General features: G+C 32.6%; 4 protein-coding genes across 4 annotated transcripts; 3 read left to right on the forward strand and 1 right to left on the reverse strand.

Annotated features, from left to right (window-relative positions):
* The first annotated feature begins 429 nt into the window (after positions 1-429).
* LOC111683103 (protein SYS1 homolog) lies at positions 430-1,525 on the forward strand. Its single transcript, XM_023445136.2, has 3 exons — positions 430-721; positions 775-896; positions 955-1,525. Exons 1-3 carry the CDS (start codon positions 557-559, stop codon positions 1,148-1,150), a joined length of 483 nt encoding a protein of 160 aa, XP_023300904.1. The 5' UTR covers positions 430-556; the 3' UTR covers positions 1,151-1,525.
* Positions 1,526-2,687: 1,162 nt separating this feature from the next.
* Positions 2,688-8,871, forward strand: LOC111683090 (ATP-dependent RNA helicase bel). Its single transcript, XM_023445125.2, has 3 exons — positions 2,688-3,204; positions 5,704-6,085; positions 6,444-8,871. The coding sequence occupies exons 1-3, from the start codon at positions 3,160-3,162 to the stop codon at positions 8,399-8,401; spliced, it is 2,385 nt and encodes a 794-aa protein (XP_023300893.2). The 5' UTR covers positions 2,688-3,159; the 3' UTR covers positions 8,402-8,871.
* A 2,503-nt stretch (positions 8,872-11,374) lies between these two features.
* Positions 11,375-13,234, forward strand: LOC111683099 (protein FAM114A2). The gene is made up of 3 exons (XM_023445133.2): positions 11,375-12,206; positions 12,264-12,634; positions 12,694-13,234. Exons 1-3 carry the CDS (start codon positions 11,505-11,507, stop codon positions 13,079-13,081), a joined length of 1,461 nt encoding a protein of 486 aa, XP_023300901.2. The 5' UTR covers positions 11,375-11,504; the 3' UTR covers positions 13,082-13,234.
* Positions 13,235-15,892: 2,658 nt separating this feature from the next.
* Positions 15,893-18,435, reverse strand: LOC111683095 (parafibromin). The gene is made up of 7 exons (XM_023445129.2): positions 18,069-18,435; positions 17,232-18,010; positions 17,056-17,169; positions 16,770-16,987; positions 16,536-16,698; positions 16,324-16,465; positions 15,893-16,259 (listed from the first exon to the last, which is right to left on the reverse strand). Exons 1-7 carry the CDS (start codon positions 18,197-18,199, stop codon positions 16,223-16,225), a joined length of 1,584 nt encoding a protein of 527 aa, XP_023300897.2. The 5' UTR covers positions 18,200-18,435; the 3' UTR covers positions 15,893-16,222.
* Positions 18,436-18,461: the final 26 nt, after the last annotated feature.

Consider the following 18,461-nt stretch of genomic DNA (forward strand, 5'->3'; position numbering starts at 1 on the left):
TATACATACATACATACATACATACATACATACATACATACATACATACATACATACATACATACATACATACATACATACATACATACATACATACATACATACATACATACATGTAAATTACTAAATTTATAATGTTCAATAAATCTTGGAATTTTAATAAATTTAACTTTTGGGATATTTTCCATTAAAGACATGAGAAAACTTATTTCTACAAATATTTGATCAATTAGAAAAGTAATAATATAAAAGTAGCTGGTGGAGGGTATCTAAGATTCGGCACAGCCGAATATAGCACTCTAACTTGTTTTTTGTATATAAACATCCTCCTCTCAAAAAAACTGACTAGCCGGCTTTTAAGCCGCCAACATTTTTAGTATCAGACGCCGTCGTCGTTACAATTTGTCAGCGCTAGGCTCTGGTGCTGTCAAGAGAAAACTACAAAAAAATTAAATAAATATTCGTCATCTGTTTTGGAACAAAACAAAAAAAGTTTACAATTTCTTCGCCAAATAATTGCGATAAATACATGTAAACAATTACAAAAATTAACACAATGAAATCTGGTTCATTTCGTAATACACAATGGGATCCCATACTTTTAATTTCACAAATAATCTCAGTACAATTTTGTGTTTATTTCACACTGGGACTACTAGTGGGTCTGGCTAATCTAGTGGCAGGAGATAATTATCGTTTGGACAATATATTTGAGTATCATGTAAGTAAAAGGAACTTGTAGCTATATTTTACAAAATTAAACTTTGTTTAAAGGAAATACATGTTTCCGATTTGGGCGGTAGACTGTTAATTTGTGCTTTTGTTACCAACTCCTTTTTGGCCTCTTTGGCTTTGTGGTGTATAGTGAGAAGAGCTAAATTGTGTTTAGATTTTAGGTAAGTTTTCTTACTTATATTTATCATTTATCCTACTAATTCAACAATTTCTTTACAGTTGCACTTTTCATATTTTCCATTTACTAATTTGCTGGTGGTACAACAATGCCTTTCCCTCGAACATATCCTGGTGGTTGCTTAATTGTATTACCGCCACCATTATGTGTATAGGTGGTGAATTTTTATGTTTAAAATCCGAATTAAAAGAAATTCCTGTAGGTTATTCCGCTTTAAATCAAAAATCTGATGTATGATATGAAAACCCACTCACGATAGGTGTAAAAACTGGCAAACAGTAAAAACTATACGAGACGCTTAACATTTAACATTAGCAGCTTAAAAAGGTCAGAAATAGCAGACTGCCACAGAAGTGCTTAATGTGTAGATTTGCTAAAACGTTTTTATGAAAATGTTATATCTGCCATTCAAGTAAAACGCAGTCGGTATAATATTTCTGTCTAAAAGGCAAGAGCTATATTTTGTTAATAAGTTGTATTTACTTTATAGGTCTGTAGATGTAATTAATCTTAATAAACATAATTTAAGCACTTAATTTAAATGTTTAAGTAATATACAAAAATATAATAAATTAGTAACTAATAAATGGACAATTGATCCAAAAACCCGAAGGAAAGGTGCGATTGTTCTAATATACTTTTTGGTTTAAACTTGGGAAACTCATTAAAGTTTAAATTAACAATTTAAGTTATAATAAAACTATATGTGTATATAAAGACACCATATTTCAGACATTGTGAAAGTGATCGTCAGCCGCAGCTGTCTTAGGAACCACGTCATAAAATAACTCTTATTTTCAATAAATCGCTTTGAAAATGGTAATTTAAGATTCAATTGTATTAGGAGTACCCTCCAATTCAAGCCTTTTAAATTGCTTTAGAAATATTCTATTTCTATTAATTTAGCCTTCTTTAAAATTGTTGCTTTTCGAAATATGCTACCAATTCTCAGTGATTAATTGTTTACCGTTATTTAGTATCATCAATAGAAATGTTTGGTATACCCTCCAATCAACGCTTTTTTAATTGCTTTATAAATATTCTCAATTGGTTCATTATTTAACAATTTACATCAAGTTCCTTTTTGCCTTCTTTAAAATTGTTGCTTTTCGAAATATGCTACCAATTCTCAGTGATTAATTGCTTACCGTTATTTTGTATCATTATCAGAAATACTTAGTTTTTTGTTTTTGTCCTCCATCATGTTTTCGAGCATTTAATTGTCAATTTAGTTATATTAATTTGTTTTATTTTAATACACAACTTTTTGGCTTAACATATTACAAAAATATCCGAAAAAAATAAAAAAAAATTGTAATAATAAGAAAATTGTTTTTTTTTTAATTAATGATAATTATGGTTTTAACGCTAGATATGGTCATGTTTTAGTGCTAATACCAATTTCTAGCGATTTTTACGCTTAAATTGATAGTTATATATGTCAAATATTTTGGCAACACTAATAATAAAAATAGAGCGAAGGCAACAGTGTAAATAAACTAGCGATTTTTAAATAAATAAAAAAATGTCAACAAAAAATTCGCAAAAAAAGTGTTTAAGAAAACAAATTCAAGTTTTAAAAGTTTTATGAACTTAAAAATTAAATAAACTTTTTAATTTATAACAATTTTAATAATATTAATATAAAAATCTTTTAAATTTAATATTTTCTTTGTAGCGTTTTTCCTTAATTTTAAGCGTTTTTCTTGTTCAAGCCTACTTAACCGCACTAAAAACGAGCAGCACTCTTTTTTGTCTTCGTCAAATCAAATTTGTCGACCATTTTTTTCACGCGTTGTGTGTAGTGAAGAAATTATTTATCTCATAAATGAGTAGGATTTTTACACATTTTTAGTGTGTTAAATTTAATAAAAAAGAAGAAATTAATATTTCTCATAAATAAAAAAACAATTGACAATTAAATAACATTAAAAAATATATCAAATATACATTTTATTTGCAAACGAAAAAATCATTGAAATAAAATCGAAAAAAGTTTTTTTCTTCAATTTGTCTATGTGTGAGTGAATATACGGAAAATTTTTTCAATTCGTTCGTGCTGCTGAATTGCTAGATATACATAACTTTTTTCTTATAAAACAATTATATCTTTTTTTAAATTTTCTTGAACAATTTTTTGTATTTGAAATAATAAAAAAAAAGACTTGTACCATAAAATTGTTTGAATATTGAAAATTTCCTAAAGGGAAAGCACCAAAAAAACTAGCAACTGATTGGAAAGTAATATGAGTAATGCTATTAACCAAAATGGCACAGGTCTAGAGCAGCAAGTAAGTAATAAAAATATATAAAGAATATACCTAAATAAAATTCTTAATTTTTATACAATGTGTGTAGAAAAAAAGAAAACTATTGATTTCATAACATTTTTTTGTTGCTGGTAGCCAAACGCGGTGGCGGCACTATCATCACATCCACAGCAACAACACAACATTCAAACAAAAAGTAGAAAAAAAGTATAGCTTGTCTCCCCTTCTTTCTCTCTCTTTGTCCCTCTCGCTCATTGGTTGTTCGTTGCTGATTCTTGTGCTTTTTGCATGTTTTTTCTTTAGGTTATGATTATCAAAAAAATTATTGCCAACCACGTTTTTGTTGTAATTTACAATTTTTTTTACGTTTCCTTCTATTTACACGCTCTTTCGCTGCTAATTGTAATTAAATGCAGCTTTTTCTCAGAGAGAGAGAGATCCTTCATTTTTTAAAGGTTATGCTTATTGAACATAGTAAAAATTTGCTGTGTGTGATTACAATTGCCACCGCTGACGTCAAAACGAAAATATATGTATATTAAAAATTAGAAATAAAATCAGGTGAATGATGAATGAATTAACAAGATGAGAATGTTTAAAAATAGAAAACTCTTTTGCCGGTTATGTTTACGCATTTTCTTTTTTACTTTCTCTATGCATGAGGTTGTGGTTTTTATTATTGTAATCAAATTGTTACGTGTAAATATGATGTCTTACAAAAAGGTTGCCATATAGTTTTTGTATATATAAATAGGGGATACACCGTATTTTAAATATTTTCTTTGTGTTATTTAAAATGTACACATGTTCACTGTAATAATTTATATATTAACAAATCTATAATTCGTTATGTGTGTGTATCGGATGACAGATTGCCTTATAGTTTTTTTTTTTGTAAATATAAATAGGGTATTCACCGTATTTTAAATATTTTGCGTTTCTTTGTGTTATTTAAAATGTATACACATGTACACAGTAATAGTTTATATATTTTAATTAAAAAAACTATAATTTATTGTATGTGCGTATCAGATGACATGTTTTTTAATTAACAATTTAAAGTATGTTAATACGAGGCTATACTTAAATTTTTTTATTAAATATAAATTGTTTTCTTAATTTTTCAAATTATGTTTATATATTCTATCCAAACTTCTTTGTTACATAAATTTGAAACTAAAATCCTTGATACACGGTTGTCAGATCTTACAACGTTGCCAGTAAAATGCCCAGAAAATGTTTAATAATCACGTGAACTTACAATTTTTTTTTTTTTTTTGCAACCTTTTCAAAAACATCATATTGCAAGGCAAAATTTGTAAGTTGACTGTATTATTAGACATTTTCTGCACACGTTGTATGATCTTACAACCGTGTATACATATCATAAGTATGCTCTGTAAATTGATAACAAAAATTGTTATTTAACACTCTGGGAATGATGTGGTAGTCTGTCAGACACCAAAAAATCTGAAAAATTAGGTTTAAAAAACAGATCTTAATAAATATAAGCTTTCGAAAAATGGTGCCTAGCAGACACCACGTCTTCACGTCTGCGTCCTTTAGCACATACATTTGGTCTACAGATATATTAACATATGTACTCTTTTTCGGATTCGTGTAGTGTATTCACGTCTTTGGTGAAGTCTAGTCTGTAGTGCTTTTATTATAACCTTATTTAAAAAAAAAAACTTTTCAGATTAACCTCGTTTTTTAATAATACCGTTAGTTTGTTTGATGCAACCATTACATTTTAATCTAGCCGAGTATAAAATTAACCTTGTAATAATGAGGTTTCTCACTAAAACAATTTTGTTTTCGTTTTATTTTTTCTTCTCTTATTGTCACGCAATTGTAAACACATTCATTGCATTTTATATACAATTTCTATACATATACAATTATAAAAATTCTAGTGGAAATATACCCCAAAACCGAAATAAGTATTCTAATGCTAAAGTGTAATAATTTGAAAAATGATCTTTGAGATGTATATTAATAAAAATATTTATACATATATTTTTAATTTATAATAAGTGAGGAGAGGTCGGAAGGTATAGAATTCTTTTTCAGATAGGTATGCAAAATTTTTTTAATTTACAATTTTAATTTTGATATTTTTCTAAATTTATAATTATTCCACGTCTTATTTTCTATTCTGTGTTGTTGTTGTTTTTTTTTATCATTAAAAATGTTAAACAAAAACAACCGCTTGAGTCATTATTCTTTGTTTGTTGTTGTTTTAAACAAATTTGCTATTAAGTATATAAATTTGTTTGTAATATAGACATTTTACAAACTTTTGTTGTTTTTCCGGTTTATTTTATTTCTCATTCTATAGTCTAACTTTCTATTTGCAATTTTGCCCTTGACTACAACAAATTATGTATTTTATTTATTTAAGGTTATGACGATGTGTTTTAAATTTCTTCTTTGTTTATAAAATGTTTCTTTATTCTCGTTATCATTAAATTGATTTGCTCTTATTTGTTTTTATTTTTTTTCTTTTCATTTTTACAGGTTGCTGGTCTGGACTTGAATGGCGGCAAAGCTAATAATAGCAGCCCCATAACAACTAAAAATTCTACAACTTCTAGCTCTGGTGGCGTTTATGTGCCTCCACATTTAAGAGGTGCCAGTAGTAGTAGCTCATTAAAAGCTTCATCTTCATCAACGGACGTTTCACAACCTCGTGACGATACAAGAGGCGGTGGCAATAACAGCGGTAATAGTAGTAAATACGATAATAGAGGTGATCAACAACGTGGTGGTGATTATCGCAAAGGAGGCGGTGGTCGTAATTTCAATTCACGTGGTGGTGATCGTCAAAGTGGTGATTTTAGTAATTTCGGTAGTGGTGGAAATCGTCGTGGTGGTGGCCGTTACGAAGATAATTATAACGGTAAGTTGGACAAAATAAATAAAAGTTAAAATCACTTTAAACAGACTTGAAAATGTAAAATTTTTTAAAAATTATTTGAAATTTAAAATTTGAAAGATTTTATCATGTTAAAAATTAACAAAAACTATTAACCAATATTTAATATAAAAAGTTATTTTTAAAAAAATTATTGTGTTAATTACTTAAGAGCACATGTTTAATCATATGATTAATACATAAAGTTATAAAACAAACTTTAGTTCTGTTAAAAAATAGTCAAAATTACGACGTTGGTAAAAAATTTAAAAAAAATATAATTTCCAATCACTAAATCTAAATATCTAAAATTAAAAATAAATCTCTTTTTTTTCACACACAGGTGGTGATAACGAATCAAGACGCGGCGGTGATAATTGGAATCGCGGCGGCGGAGGACGTTCTCAAAACAATCGCAATTACGAACGTCGCGACGACGATCGTAATAACTATCGTGGTGGTGATCGTTCAAATAGTCGCAACGAAACAACAAATGATGATCAGCAGCCTCAACAGCCTCGCAATAATCGTTGGCAAGAACCCGAACGCCGTCCTGATGAGCAACGCAATGGCGGCGGCAGCGGTAGCGGTAGCGGTGGCGAACGCAAATACGGTGGTCGCTGGAATGATGAACGTCGTGGTGACATCGATTATACTAAGCTGGGACCGCGTGACGAAAGACTTGAACAAGAGCTATTCGGCACCGGTAATACCGGCATCAATTTTGACAAATACGAGGATATACCCGTGGAAGCGACGGGTCAAAATGTCCCGCCCAATATCACATCCTTCGATGATGTGCAGTTGACCGAAATTATACGCCATAATGTACAAATGGCTAGATATGACAAACCGACACCGGTACAAAAGTACGCGATTCCAATCATTATAAATGGACGCGACTTGATGGCCTGTGCCCAGACCGGTTCAGGCAAAACGGCTGCCTTCTTATTGCCGATCTTGAATCAAATGTATGAGCTTGGTATACCACCACCACCCCAAAGCACACGTGGCTACAATCGTCGTAAGCAATATCCATTGGGTTTGGTGCTGGCACCAACTCGTGAATTGGCTACACAAATCTTCGAGGAAGCTAAGAAATTCGCCTATCGCTCTCGTATGCGTCCCGCCGTTTTGTACGGTGGCAACAATACATCCGAACAGATGCGTGAATTGGATCGCGGCTGTCACTTGATTGTGGCCACACCCGGTCGCTTAGAAGATATGATTACACGTGGCAAGGTGTGTTTGGACAACATTCGTTTCTTGGTCTTGGATGAAGCTGATCGTATGTTGGACATGGGTTTCGAGCCTCAGATCAGACGTATTGTGGAACAATCAAATATGCCCGTGACCGGACAACGCCAAACTCTTATGTTCTCTGCCACATTCCCCAAACAGATACAGGAGCTGGCTTCAGATTTCTTGAGCAACTACATTTTCTTGGCTGTCGGACGTGTGGGTTCGACTTCGGAGAATATTACACAGACCCTGTTGTGGGTGTATGAACAGGATAAACGTTCATACCTGTTGGATCTGTTGCAAAACATACGCGATGGTTTGGAATATTCCAAGGACAATTTATGTTTGATTTTCGTCGAAACCAAAAAGGGAGCCGATGCACTGGAGGAATTCCTATACCAGTGCAATCATCCGGTCACCAGTATTCACGGTGATCGCACACAGAAAGAACGCGAGGAAGCCTTGCGTTGTTTCCGTTCGGGAGAATGTCCAGTTTTGGTTGCCACTGCCGTGGCTGCTCGTGGCTTAGACATTCCGCATGTTAAGCACGTCATCAACTTTGACTTGCCCTCCGATGTAGAGGAGTATGTACATCGTATTGGTCGTACCGGACGTATGGGTAACTTGGGTGTGGCCACCTCATTCTTTAACGAGAAGAATCGTAATATATGCGCTGATCTCGTGGAGTTGTTGATCGAAACGAAACAGGAAGTGCCCAGTTTCTTGGAAGACATGATGGCCTCGGAACGTTCTCATGGCGGCAACAAGCGTCGTGGCAATGGAGGCGGTGGCCGTTATGGCGGTGGTGGTAGTGGCTTTGGCTCCCGCGATTATCGTCAGTCGTCTGGCGGTGGTGGTGGTGGCAACCGCAACAGTAATCGTGGCAGTAATTCAGGAGGTGGTGGCGGCGGTGGTTCCTACCGCAGCAATGGCACTTCTTCTTATGGCAGTGGTGGTGGCGGTGGTAGTGGCAACAACTACTACAGCAGTAATTACGGCAATGATGGCGGTAATTATGGTGGTAACTCTTCTTCTGGTCCCGACTGGTGGGGTAATTAAGCACACACACACAAACACATATTATCTAAGAGTTAAGAGAGCGTACGAGCGTGAGAGAGAGTTAAAGATATAAAATGATTGAAATTTTAAAAGCTTAGAAGAAAAAGCTCCCCCCAAGAGTTATAAAAATACAAAAATAATAGTTGATCAAAAACCATAAACAAAATATCACAGTAAATTAAATTAATTGCAACATAATACAAAATATAAGCAAAAATCTTTTGAAATATATTACAAAAAATATATATTAAAATATTAAAGAAAAAAAAACATATTTTATTTAAAAACAAAACAAAAAAACTTAATATTTTTTCATTTCTATTTTTTTATATAATTATAAATAATTACAACACACACCAATAATTGTCTTTGAAGAAGTAATACAATTATAAATTTCACACATAGAAATAACAGAAATTAGCTGAAGAATTCGTCAACACATTTAATAAACCTTTGTTTTATTAAAATAATTAAGTTACTTTATTATTTCCCCCTTTTTTTGAACACAAGACAAACTTTAAATTAAATGAAAAACGAAAAAACATTAATTAAATATAACAATGTAATCTTAAAATACAACAACAAAAAAATTATAAATGTTTTAAAATTGAAATATTACAACAGAAAGAAAAACATAAAAATTGCTAACTATTAAAAAAATCAATAAAAACTAGAAAAAAAAACGTAAAAAACCCCAAAAAACTACAAATTATGTGAGTTTTTTTTTATTTAAAGGAATTAAAGTGTTAAACTCACACTATAGAATAGAATAGAATAGAATTTTCCAAATAAGATCAAGTAGAGTTAATAGAAACAAGTAGATTACAAACGTTGATAGGACAACGAAATTTATGAAGTTGTCCTAGAACAAATATTTCCTCCAGTTTTATTATGATAATTTAACTTTTATTTCACTCATATTTTTATACCCTTCACCTTCGTGAGAGGAGTATGAATGTCGGAGTGCTTAACCTAAACACCTGCCTTGACGGCCTTATTTCACGGTAGTCTTTTGTCACCCGCTGGGTAGGCTTGACAACGGTCTACCATCGCACCTGAATTCTTCAATGATTCAATAATTCAGTTAGACATGCTTTCGGGAAGATTGTTATTTAAAATCCACAAAATCGGTCCATAAATAACGGAGAATTTGCAGAGCAAGAGTAGCAGAACGAGAGAAGCACTAGCCTGGCCTGGCTTAAGTTAGAAGTAGTTAAAAGTCGATTTTTCGACTTTTGGGCTATTTTCGACTTTTTGACTTCTTTCGACATTTTTCGACTGTATTTCCAACTTTCGACTTTTTCCGATTTTTTCGACTATTTTCGACTTTTTCCGACTATTTTCGACTTTTTCCGATTTTTTTCGACTTCTTTCGGCGTTTTTCGACTTCGACCTTTTTTGACTTTTCGACTATTTTCGACTTTCGACTATATTCGACTTTTTCCGACTATTTTCGACTTTTTCCGATTTTTTTCGACTTCTTTCGACTTTTTTCGACTTCTTTCGACGTTTTTCGAATTTTCGACTTCGACATTTTTCGACTATTTCCGACTTTCGACTATATTCGACTTTTTCCGACCTTCGACTATATTCTACTTTTTCCGATTTTTTCGACTTCTTTCGTCGTTTTTCGACTTCGACATTTTTTGACTTTTCGACTATTTCCGGCTTTCGACTATATTCGACTTTTTCCGACTTTCGACTATATTCGACTTTTTCCGACTATTTTCGACTTTTTCCAATTTTTTTCGACTTTTTTCGAGTTTTTTCGACTTTTTGACTTTTTTCATAGACGATAGTCGAGTTATCGATTTTTTTTGGAACAAAATAGTCGACTTCGACTTTTTTCGACAAAAAGTCGATTGTTCGATTATTCAAAAGTCTATTTATAGAACCCTAGTTAGAAGCCATAAAAGGGAACTTTTTGGTACTTTTTCGTTTTACAAAAGGTACTTTTAAATTTTTTATAATATGGAACCTAGAAATATGAAATTAAGTATGTAGAGTCTAAATTAGGTGAGAACCCATAAAAGGGAACTTTTTTGTACTTTTTCGTTTTTCAAAAGGTACTCTTTTTCAATTTTCATAATATTGAATCTAGAAACATGAAATTAAGCATGTTTAGCCCGAAGTATGTTATGTAAAATACTTCGGCACAGACGAATATAGAACTTTTACTTGTTATAATCTAATGTTGATCTTTCTATTCGAAAACTTCAAACGCTTCAAACTTCGTTGAAACGCTTATAAAATGCTTATTTTGTGATTACTTAATGCGCGCCAATTCCTATTCTGCATTTCAATTCGAATCAAAATTTTCTCCGTTTAACAACTTTGATATTCTTCATTTCGATTCGAAGCTCAGTCACTAAAATAACTTACAAAAACGTAATTATGATCGTAATGCAGAATACACACAATCGTAAAGCAATAAAATAAAATTGCTTGACTGAATACGGAAACGTAATCGAAATGAAACGATGAATAGGGGAGAAGAAAAGAACTAACGAACTTTTCCTAAGGGAATTCTCTCATAATGATAACTTTTGGGATAATTTATTAAGTTTAAATAGATTTTTATAGTTTTGGTTTCCTAAAAAAGTTTTTTTTTTTCGTCGAATTCCATTATTACATCGACATTTGAAAGCCATTTATGTGCGTTTATGTTTATGACAGAAGATCAAATAAAGAATTTACAAAAATTGGCGCAAAAACATGCAACTGCGCGAAAAAAATTCAAAATTTTTCCTTCAAACAGATTTCGTTTGATGTCTCATTTAAAATACATTTGTTTGACGACCTAGGAAATTCTGGTTTGTCAAACAGCAATGTATTTTTCGTATATCGTGTTTGCTACAAACACTTTTTGTTTGAAGTAAAAGCGGCGAGTCGAATTCTAGCATTTAACATTACTAAACACAGCTCTGTTAATAATAACAAAAAACTGCTAAATAACAGTTTCACAATGACAGCTGTTTTTATGTGCAAAAAACAAAAACGTAAAAAGAAGTGAAAAAGAAAACGACACGTAAATAAAAGAAATCAATTTTTTTTCGTCCTGTAATTAGAAAAAACACTTTGAACTAATTAAAATTAAAAAAAAATGTCTTCTAAATTGGAAGATAATAATCAAAATGGTTGGGATTTAGATGATGACAATGACTGGGATGATTGGGGTGATGCCGAAGATACTGTAGCTGAAGAAGAGACACAAACTAAGGCAGCAGTAACAGCAGCGCCAGTGAATAATACAACAAAAGCAGAAAATAATAATTCCATATTAAAAAACAAGACAGAAACGAAAGTCAGCTCTGAAAATAACAACTCCACAAGAGTAACAGCAGAGGCAGCTCCCCAGCAACAAGTGCAACAAAGTAGACCGCAACAGTCTTCTGGTTGGGGCAGTTTATTTGGTGGAGTAGTATCTACGGTTCTTAGTACAGCTAACGAATTGACTTCTACAGTATCCCATGGTTTGGACAAAGTAATAGGAGTGCCTGATCCCGCCGAATTGGCGCGCATTAATGCTATAGAAGAAGCCAAGGCCAAAACACAGGAACAATTGCAGCAACAACTACCAGAAGAGGAAAGATCTTTAACCCCTACAAATGCTCCAGCTCCAGTTTTTGGTTTAGGTCTCGTTAATAATGTCACCTCATTGGGCAGCAAGGTTCTAAACACCGGTCTTGATACTTTAGAGGGTATAGGCAAGAAAACTATGAATATTTTGCAAGAAAATGATCCTTTGCTAAAGAATAAAATAAAAAAATTGGGTTTAGAGCAAGATAAACCCAATCTAAGTGAGGTATGATTTAATAACAATTACATGTTTAATATTTTTTTTAATAATTTTCATTTAAAGGTACTCAAAGAAGCCAAAAAAGAAAACGAACAGTTGGAACAGTCTTTAAAGGAATTGAGTTTGGAAAAATCGAAAGCTTTATTAAGATTTGAAATATTATTTGAAAATAACTGTGGTCTAGTGCATCTAGAAGCTTTGGAAATCTTATCCAAAGAATCCCAACTCAAAATACAGGCACTCAAAGAATCAGTATCAGGCAAAGCCTTGGAAGAGTTACTAGAAACTATTAACGAGGTTAAGGAACTTATGGAATTAGAGGATTTAGAAGGAGAGCCTGAGAATGAAGACTATGACGAAGAAGAGTTAAATAACAATCTTAAACAAGCTATAGAAGACATTGAATTAAAAATTCAATTTGAGGAAATCACCAGGTAATTATAACTTAATCTTTGAAAAAAAAGAAAAATCTTTAAATTTTTATATATTCCAGCTTATGGTCCAGTTGCTGTACTTGGTTAGCAGCCGATGATACGCAAAATTTAGATTCCCAGGCCGTGTTTGCCAAAGGCATTATCTCTTTAGCTGAAACTTGTGCTTTGGAAATGTTAAAATTGCACAAAATTGCTGAACTTTTACTGGTCAAAGAGCATCACAGCACCGCCAATGAGGTGGATGGTATTGTGCAATTATGCAAACAATTTATTATGCATTTACAGTCACTAGCAAATCGTTTTGCCTCTAAACTGTCCCAGCACTCGGAAAAAGATGAAGCCAAGTCACATATTAACACTTTATTTGCTGAAATGTTACAGGCCCGCCAGCAAATCGAAAAAGCTTTTCAACTCTTTTTACCCATACTACAGATAGGAGCGGTTTAAAACTTTTATTCCAAAAAAAAAACAATGTAAATGAGAAATTACTAGTTCATCATTTTCATAAGTTAATGTTAATATTCTTTTATAATTGTTATTAAAAAACAAAACAAACAAATATTGTATGTAAAACAACAAAATAAACGATTACACAGTAAAGATTTTCCTTAAATTTTTTTAATATTTTGTTAAAATTTTAATTAATTTTAAAAAGTGCAAACAGATATTATTGTTTTTTCTTTGTTTTATATCGGTATTTAATGTTTTGCTCGAAATTTGAAATCTTGTAGAAGTTTTGAAAACAAAATTATTTTTTCTTAATAAATATACAAAATTTTTGAAAAGAATTTTCCAAAATTAATAAAAAAAAATAAAGAGTTCTAATTCGACTGTACCGAATCTTATATATCCTTAATAATTAAAAAAAACAGTCGGTAACAAAAAGTCCTTTTTTACTTACACTTTGGGTTCAACATGCTTAATTTCATGGTTCTAGATTCAATATTATAAAAAATTCAAAAAAATACCTTATGAAAAACGAAAAAATATCCAAAAGTTACCTTTTTGGGTTCTTAACTAATTTCGAATCTACATACTTAATTTCATGTTCGTAGATTCAATATTAAAGAAAATTCAAAAAGTACCTTTTGAAAACAAAAAAGTACCAAAAGTTTCCTTTTATGGGTTCTCACCTAATTCCGAATCTTATATTATATAATATTTAAAAAGAGTACCTTTTGAAAACGAAAAAAGTACCAAAAAGTTCTCTAATTCAGACTCTACATACTAAATTTCATATTTCTAGATTCAATATTATGTAAAATTTAAAAAGGCACCTTTTGAATAACAAAAAACTATCAAACATTACACTTTTTTGAGTTCTTACCTAAATCCGACTTTACATACTTAATTTCATGTTTCTAGGTTCAATATTATAGAATAATAAAAAAACAGAAAAATCAGAACGAAAAAGTTCCAAAAAATTCCCTTTTATGGCTTTTAACTTAAGCCAGGCTCCACATACCTAAATTCAGGTTTCTAGTCAATAACAACACACTAGTGCTGCTCTCGCTCTGCTACTCATGCTCTCGTTCTTATAAATAACAATAACAAAATTTACCGTATGATTATGTATTTTGTTTTTTCCAATTTCTGTCTATGTATGAATATTTCCTTGCTAAACAACTGGCAATGAGTACTGCAGTCAGATTTAGTATCTCAAACAGATGGATCCAGAGGTCATGCAAAGATTGTAGACCTTCTCCCACGTTCCCACGACAATTGGATCTTCGCTCCGGAACGACCCGGGTCATACTCGGCCAAAGATTATCAACCCACCGATAGCTGTATCAACCGAAAGTTTTTTCCCTAGGAAAGAACTATTGGCCACAGTCGAGTTGTTACAACAACAACCTTCTTCCAAATCTACAACTTTTCTCTGACTACTGCATTCCCGAACAGTGTATCAAAAGAAACTTCCAGTATAGCATAATACCTGATTATGATGAACCTTCACTTTTAGATGTTGACGGCCTAAATGTGTATACAGATGGTTGTTCCAAAAAAAAAAGCAGCTACAGGTGTCGGCGGTGGAATATTTATTGAAGAATTTAGAACGAAAATCTCCTTCCGACTCAATGATAAATGCACCACCTTACAAGTGGAAATTTCTGCTTGGCTTAGGTACTATCGGATATTCAATAGGGATATCAGAATCTATATAAAGGATACCGGGCGTCTCTCAACGATATGTCGAGACACTTAAGTATTACCCTAGTTTGGGTCAAAGGACACGGCTTAGGTACTATTGGATATTCAATATGGATATCAGAATCTATACTGACATCCAAGCCGCTATCAAATTCCTGATAGGTGTATGCTCTGCATCAAAACTTGTCCAAGAATGCCGGGCGTCTCTCTGAAGAATTACCCTAGTTTGGGTCAAAGGGCACGGGGATATAGATGACAATATTACTGCTGATATCTTGACAATAGCCGGCACGAGGATGGCCATACTGGATATAGGCCAATTCTGTGGAGTCCCTCTAGCTGCCATTAAGAAACAAATACAAAACATTTGTTTCTGTTCAGCTCAAGACCGGTAGTCTCGACAACATACTTGCTCGATTGCTTAGATGCTATGGTCCTATATGAATACTCATAAAACATCCTACATATTGCGGCTAAGCAGAGCTCATCTGAGTACTCTATTATCAGTTCTTACTACTCATTCCAAGTTTCGAAACCATGCAAGACGCATTGGTCTTTCATACAATGATTTCTGAAGAAGTCGTCAAAATGAATAAGCAGAGGAAACAATTACTCATCTTCTGTGTAATTGTCCGGCCCTTGAATCGATTCAGGTTAGGAATCGATATACACTCCTCTTCTGCATTTCGATTACGTTTACGCAACGATCGAAAAAAGGTATTCCAACAAAAAAACTGAATCGTAAGAAAAAGAAGAAGCAATTCCATTTCGTTTCAATGCTTTACGAACGTGTGTATTCTGCGTTATGATCGTACCTACGTTTTTGTAAGTTGTTTATGTGGCGGAGAGTCGATTCGAAATGCAGATAACCAATGTTGCCAAACGGAGAAAATTTCGATTCGAATTGAAATGCAGAATAGGGGTCATAGGCTTTTGATGTCAACTCGAACTATTTCAGTCTATTCTTCATTTCTTTATAACTATCATTGCTGTCTCTATCGCTCTTTCCGTCTCCGCCTAATTGCACCCAAGTAAAGCTTTACTCGTTGTAGTGTACAGTATTATTGAAGATTCGGATCTCGCCGATATAATGAAAATTCGAAAATGCGTGTTTAAATGACATTTTGTTTTATTTTGCTGTTTTTTATGCGGCTTATTTTATTTTTACAAAAAAAGAAAATTAGTTCATTAAAACATTATTAGGTTTATTATGAAGGATAAGAAAAAAATATGTTGAAATCCTTTTTTGCAAATAAAAACTAAACTAAAACGGTATTATTATCATTATTTTTTTTTTCTTTTATCAAACAACTAATCTAAAGAATTACAGAACAAATATGACTATTTATAAATATATATATATAAAAAATGGTCTTTCCAGGTGTATTTCTTTATTATATCATAAAAAAAGACAACAACAAGAAAGCTAGGCCATGTTCAATATCTTAAATCAGGTTTATATTTTGCCATATATCTTAAAAAAAAAAAAGAAAATTAATTAAAATCAAATATAAAATTTTTAATATGCATCAACTTACTTGTCCAGTGTTTCCCAAAATGTCATTAATACTGCACGATCTAAATGCCGTTTATTTTGTGAAAGATTTAACAAAGTCACCGACCATTTGGATACATTAGTATCAAGCTTTAGTTCCGAAAAGCGCAAATGAAAAGCAGAGACTGTAAAAGTTAAAACAAAAGTTACTTAAGCTATTTGTTCCCTTTGAAAATTTCTATCAATAAAACGTACTTTTTGCAAAAATTTCAACTGGATTGCCATCCCAAGGCCATCCTTTAAACTGCCAAGCAGGTCCCATAACAAATACCGCCACCACACGTTGCCAATCCTGAGCGTTTAGTTTTTGCGGATTATCGATAACACGATAAGGGACTGTCATGTTTTGTTTCTTGCGCTGCAATCAAATAAAAAGAAAAAACAATTAAAACTTTATGAAATTAAAATATGTATATTATCCAAACTCACCTGCAAGAGTACTTCATTGTCTCTGGCACAACCAGCGCGTTTTTTCTCCTCCGTACTAACATATTTCAAATCCTGCAATAGATCCTTAACATTATACATGGTTATAAGGCTAGTATTGGCAGAGGGTATGATAATAATCGGTGTGCGAGAGGTACGTTTCTGAGGTGTGGGAGCCACCTGACGAGCCTGGGCAGCGGGTAATAATTCCTTAGGACGACCTGTTAAAAAACAGAACAAGTTATTAAAAATCAACTATTTTTTTATTGTAAAAAAAAACAAACTATACCTGGTATTTGTGGTGCCATTTGAGCCTTGCGTTGTGCTTGAGATCCTTCTGTCACTGATTTCAAGGACATACCATGATAAGTACCCATAGTATCGATTTTAAAGCCCTCAGTTTCTAAAATTTACAAATGTTTATTATAACATCTTCGATTGTTTAAAAAGTTTTCCAAAAAATACCTTCTTTTTGTCTATTAAATCTTTCCTGATCGTAACGATTGTATTGTGTTAGCTGTGGCTGTGGTTTATTAATTCTAGCCGGTTCAGGCATTTTAATAGGATTTTGTTGCATTGGTCTATTGCGACCCTCTTCTCTCGCCTTAATGCCCTGTAAAATGGCAAATATATTTTTGGCAAAGATTTTACCAGTACTTTGCAAGATAGTAGTTCTAGTACGCCATTGACGTTCACGGCTTATGATATCCTTGGTGGAATCAACATCAAAATCCAAAATGGCTCTTAAATCTGTGGCCATGGCATCTTCATTGTCGGTGCGTTTAATAGTTGTTCTCTTATTGGCCAAACGTTTAGCTTTAATGGCAGCAATTTTTTCCACCGACATAGTTTCGGACAAAGATTTGATGTTGTCCATATTGACAGTGGCCTCTTTCTTATTGACATCCCAACGGGCCGCCAATTGTTCTCGGACCTTTTGTACTTGGGTTTCCTCAAAACGGGCCTTTTTAGCAGACGATTCGCCACCGGCCGTATCACCATCGGCTGGCCTTTTAACTTGTGTAGGTATTTCCAAAGGAGCACTTTTGTCAATGCTGGCACCAGTGGTGGTCTCACCATTAAGATACGCCAATAGTTCTTTACGATCGGGACGATTGACCGCCGGTATATCCTCGGCAGCACACTGCCTAACATACACTGCATGCTGTAGCATAACATTTTTCAGCAGATATAACAAACACTCCAAGGTATAGTATTCTCGTGGCGTACCCTTTTTGCCAGAGCTTTAAAGTTTTTAAATTCATTAATATTTTTCTGCCTTTAAGACGAATTTCAACTTACCCATATTTTAGGTAATTTGTTTTGACATTTTTTGGCCAGGAAAATTCTCCAAATATGATTTGTCCATCCCGTTCTATAATATCTCGTTTGTTTATATTATATTGCCGCAACAAACTTAAAGGATCCGCCATTTTTTACAAATCTATTTTTACACAAATCCTTTAAAAAATTCTAATTTTTTCAATGTTATTCACATTAATAGTTAGTATTTTAGATAAGTAAGGTTTACCGCACAAGGTTTTCTTATTTTTTTACTATATAATTATAAAATTATTACGTTTTTTATAAACTTTTTCTTTTTAGGAAGATGCAATTGCTATTTTTTTCTTTTTTTTCGTTTGACAACAGCCGTCAACGTGTGTCAACGAAGTTGTGTTTATTAAGCATAAACCT

The sequence above is a fragment of the Lucilia cuprina genome, chromosome 4 (genome assembly GCF_022045245.1).
Source record: "Lucilia cuprina isolate Lc7/37 chromosome 4, ASM2204524v1, whole genome shotgun sequence".
Lineage (NCBI taxonomy): Eukaryota > Metazoa > Arthropoda > Insecta > Diptera > Calliphoridae > Lucilia > Lucilia cuprina.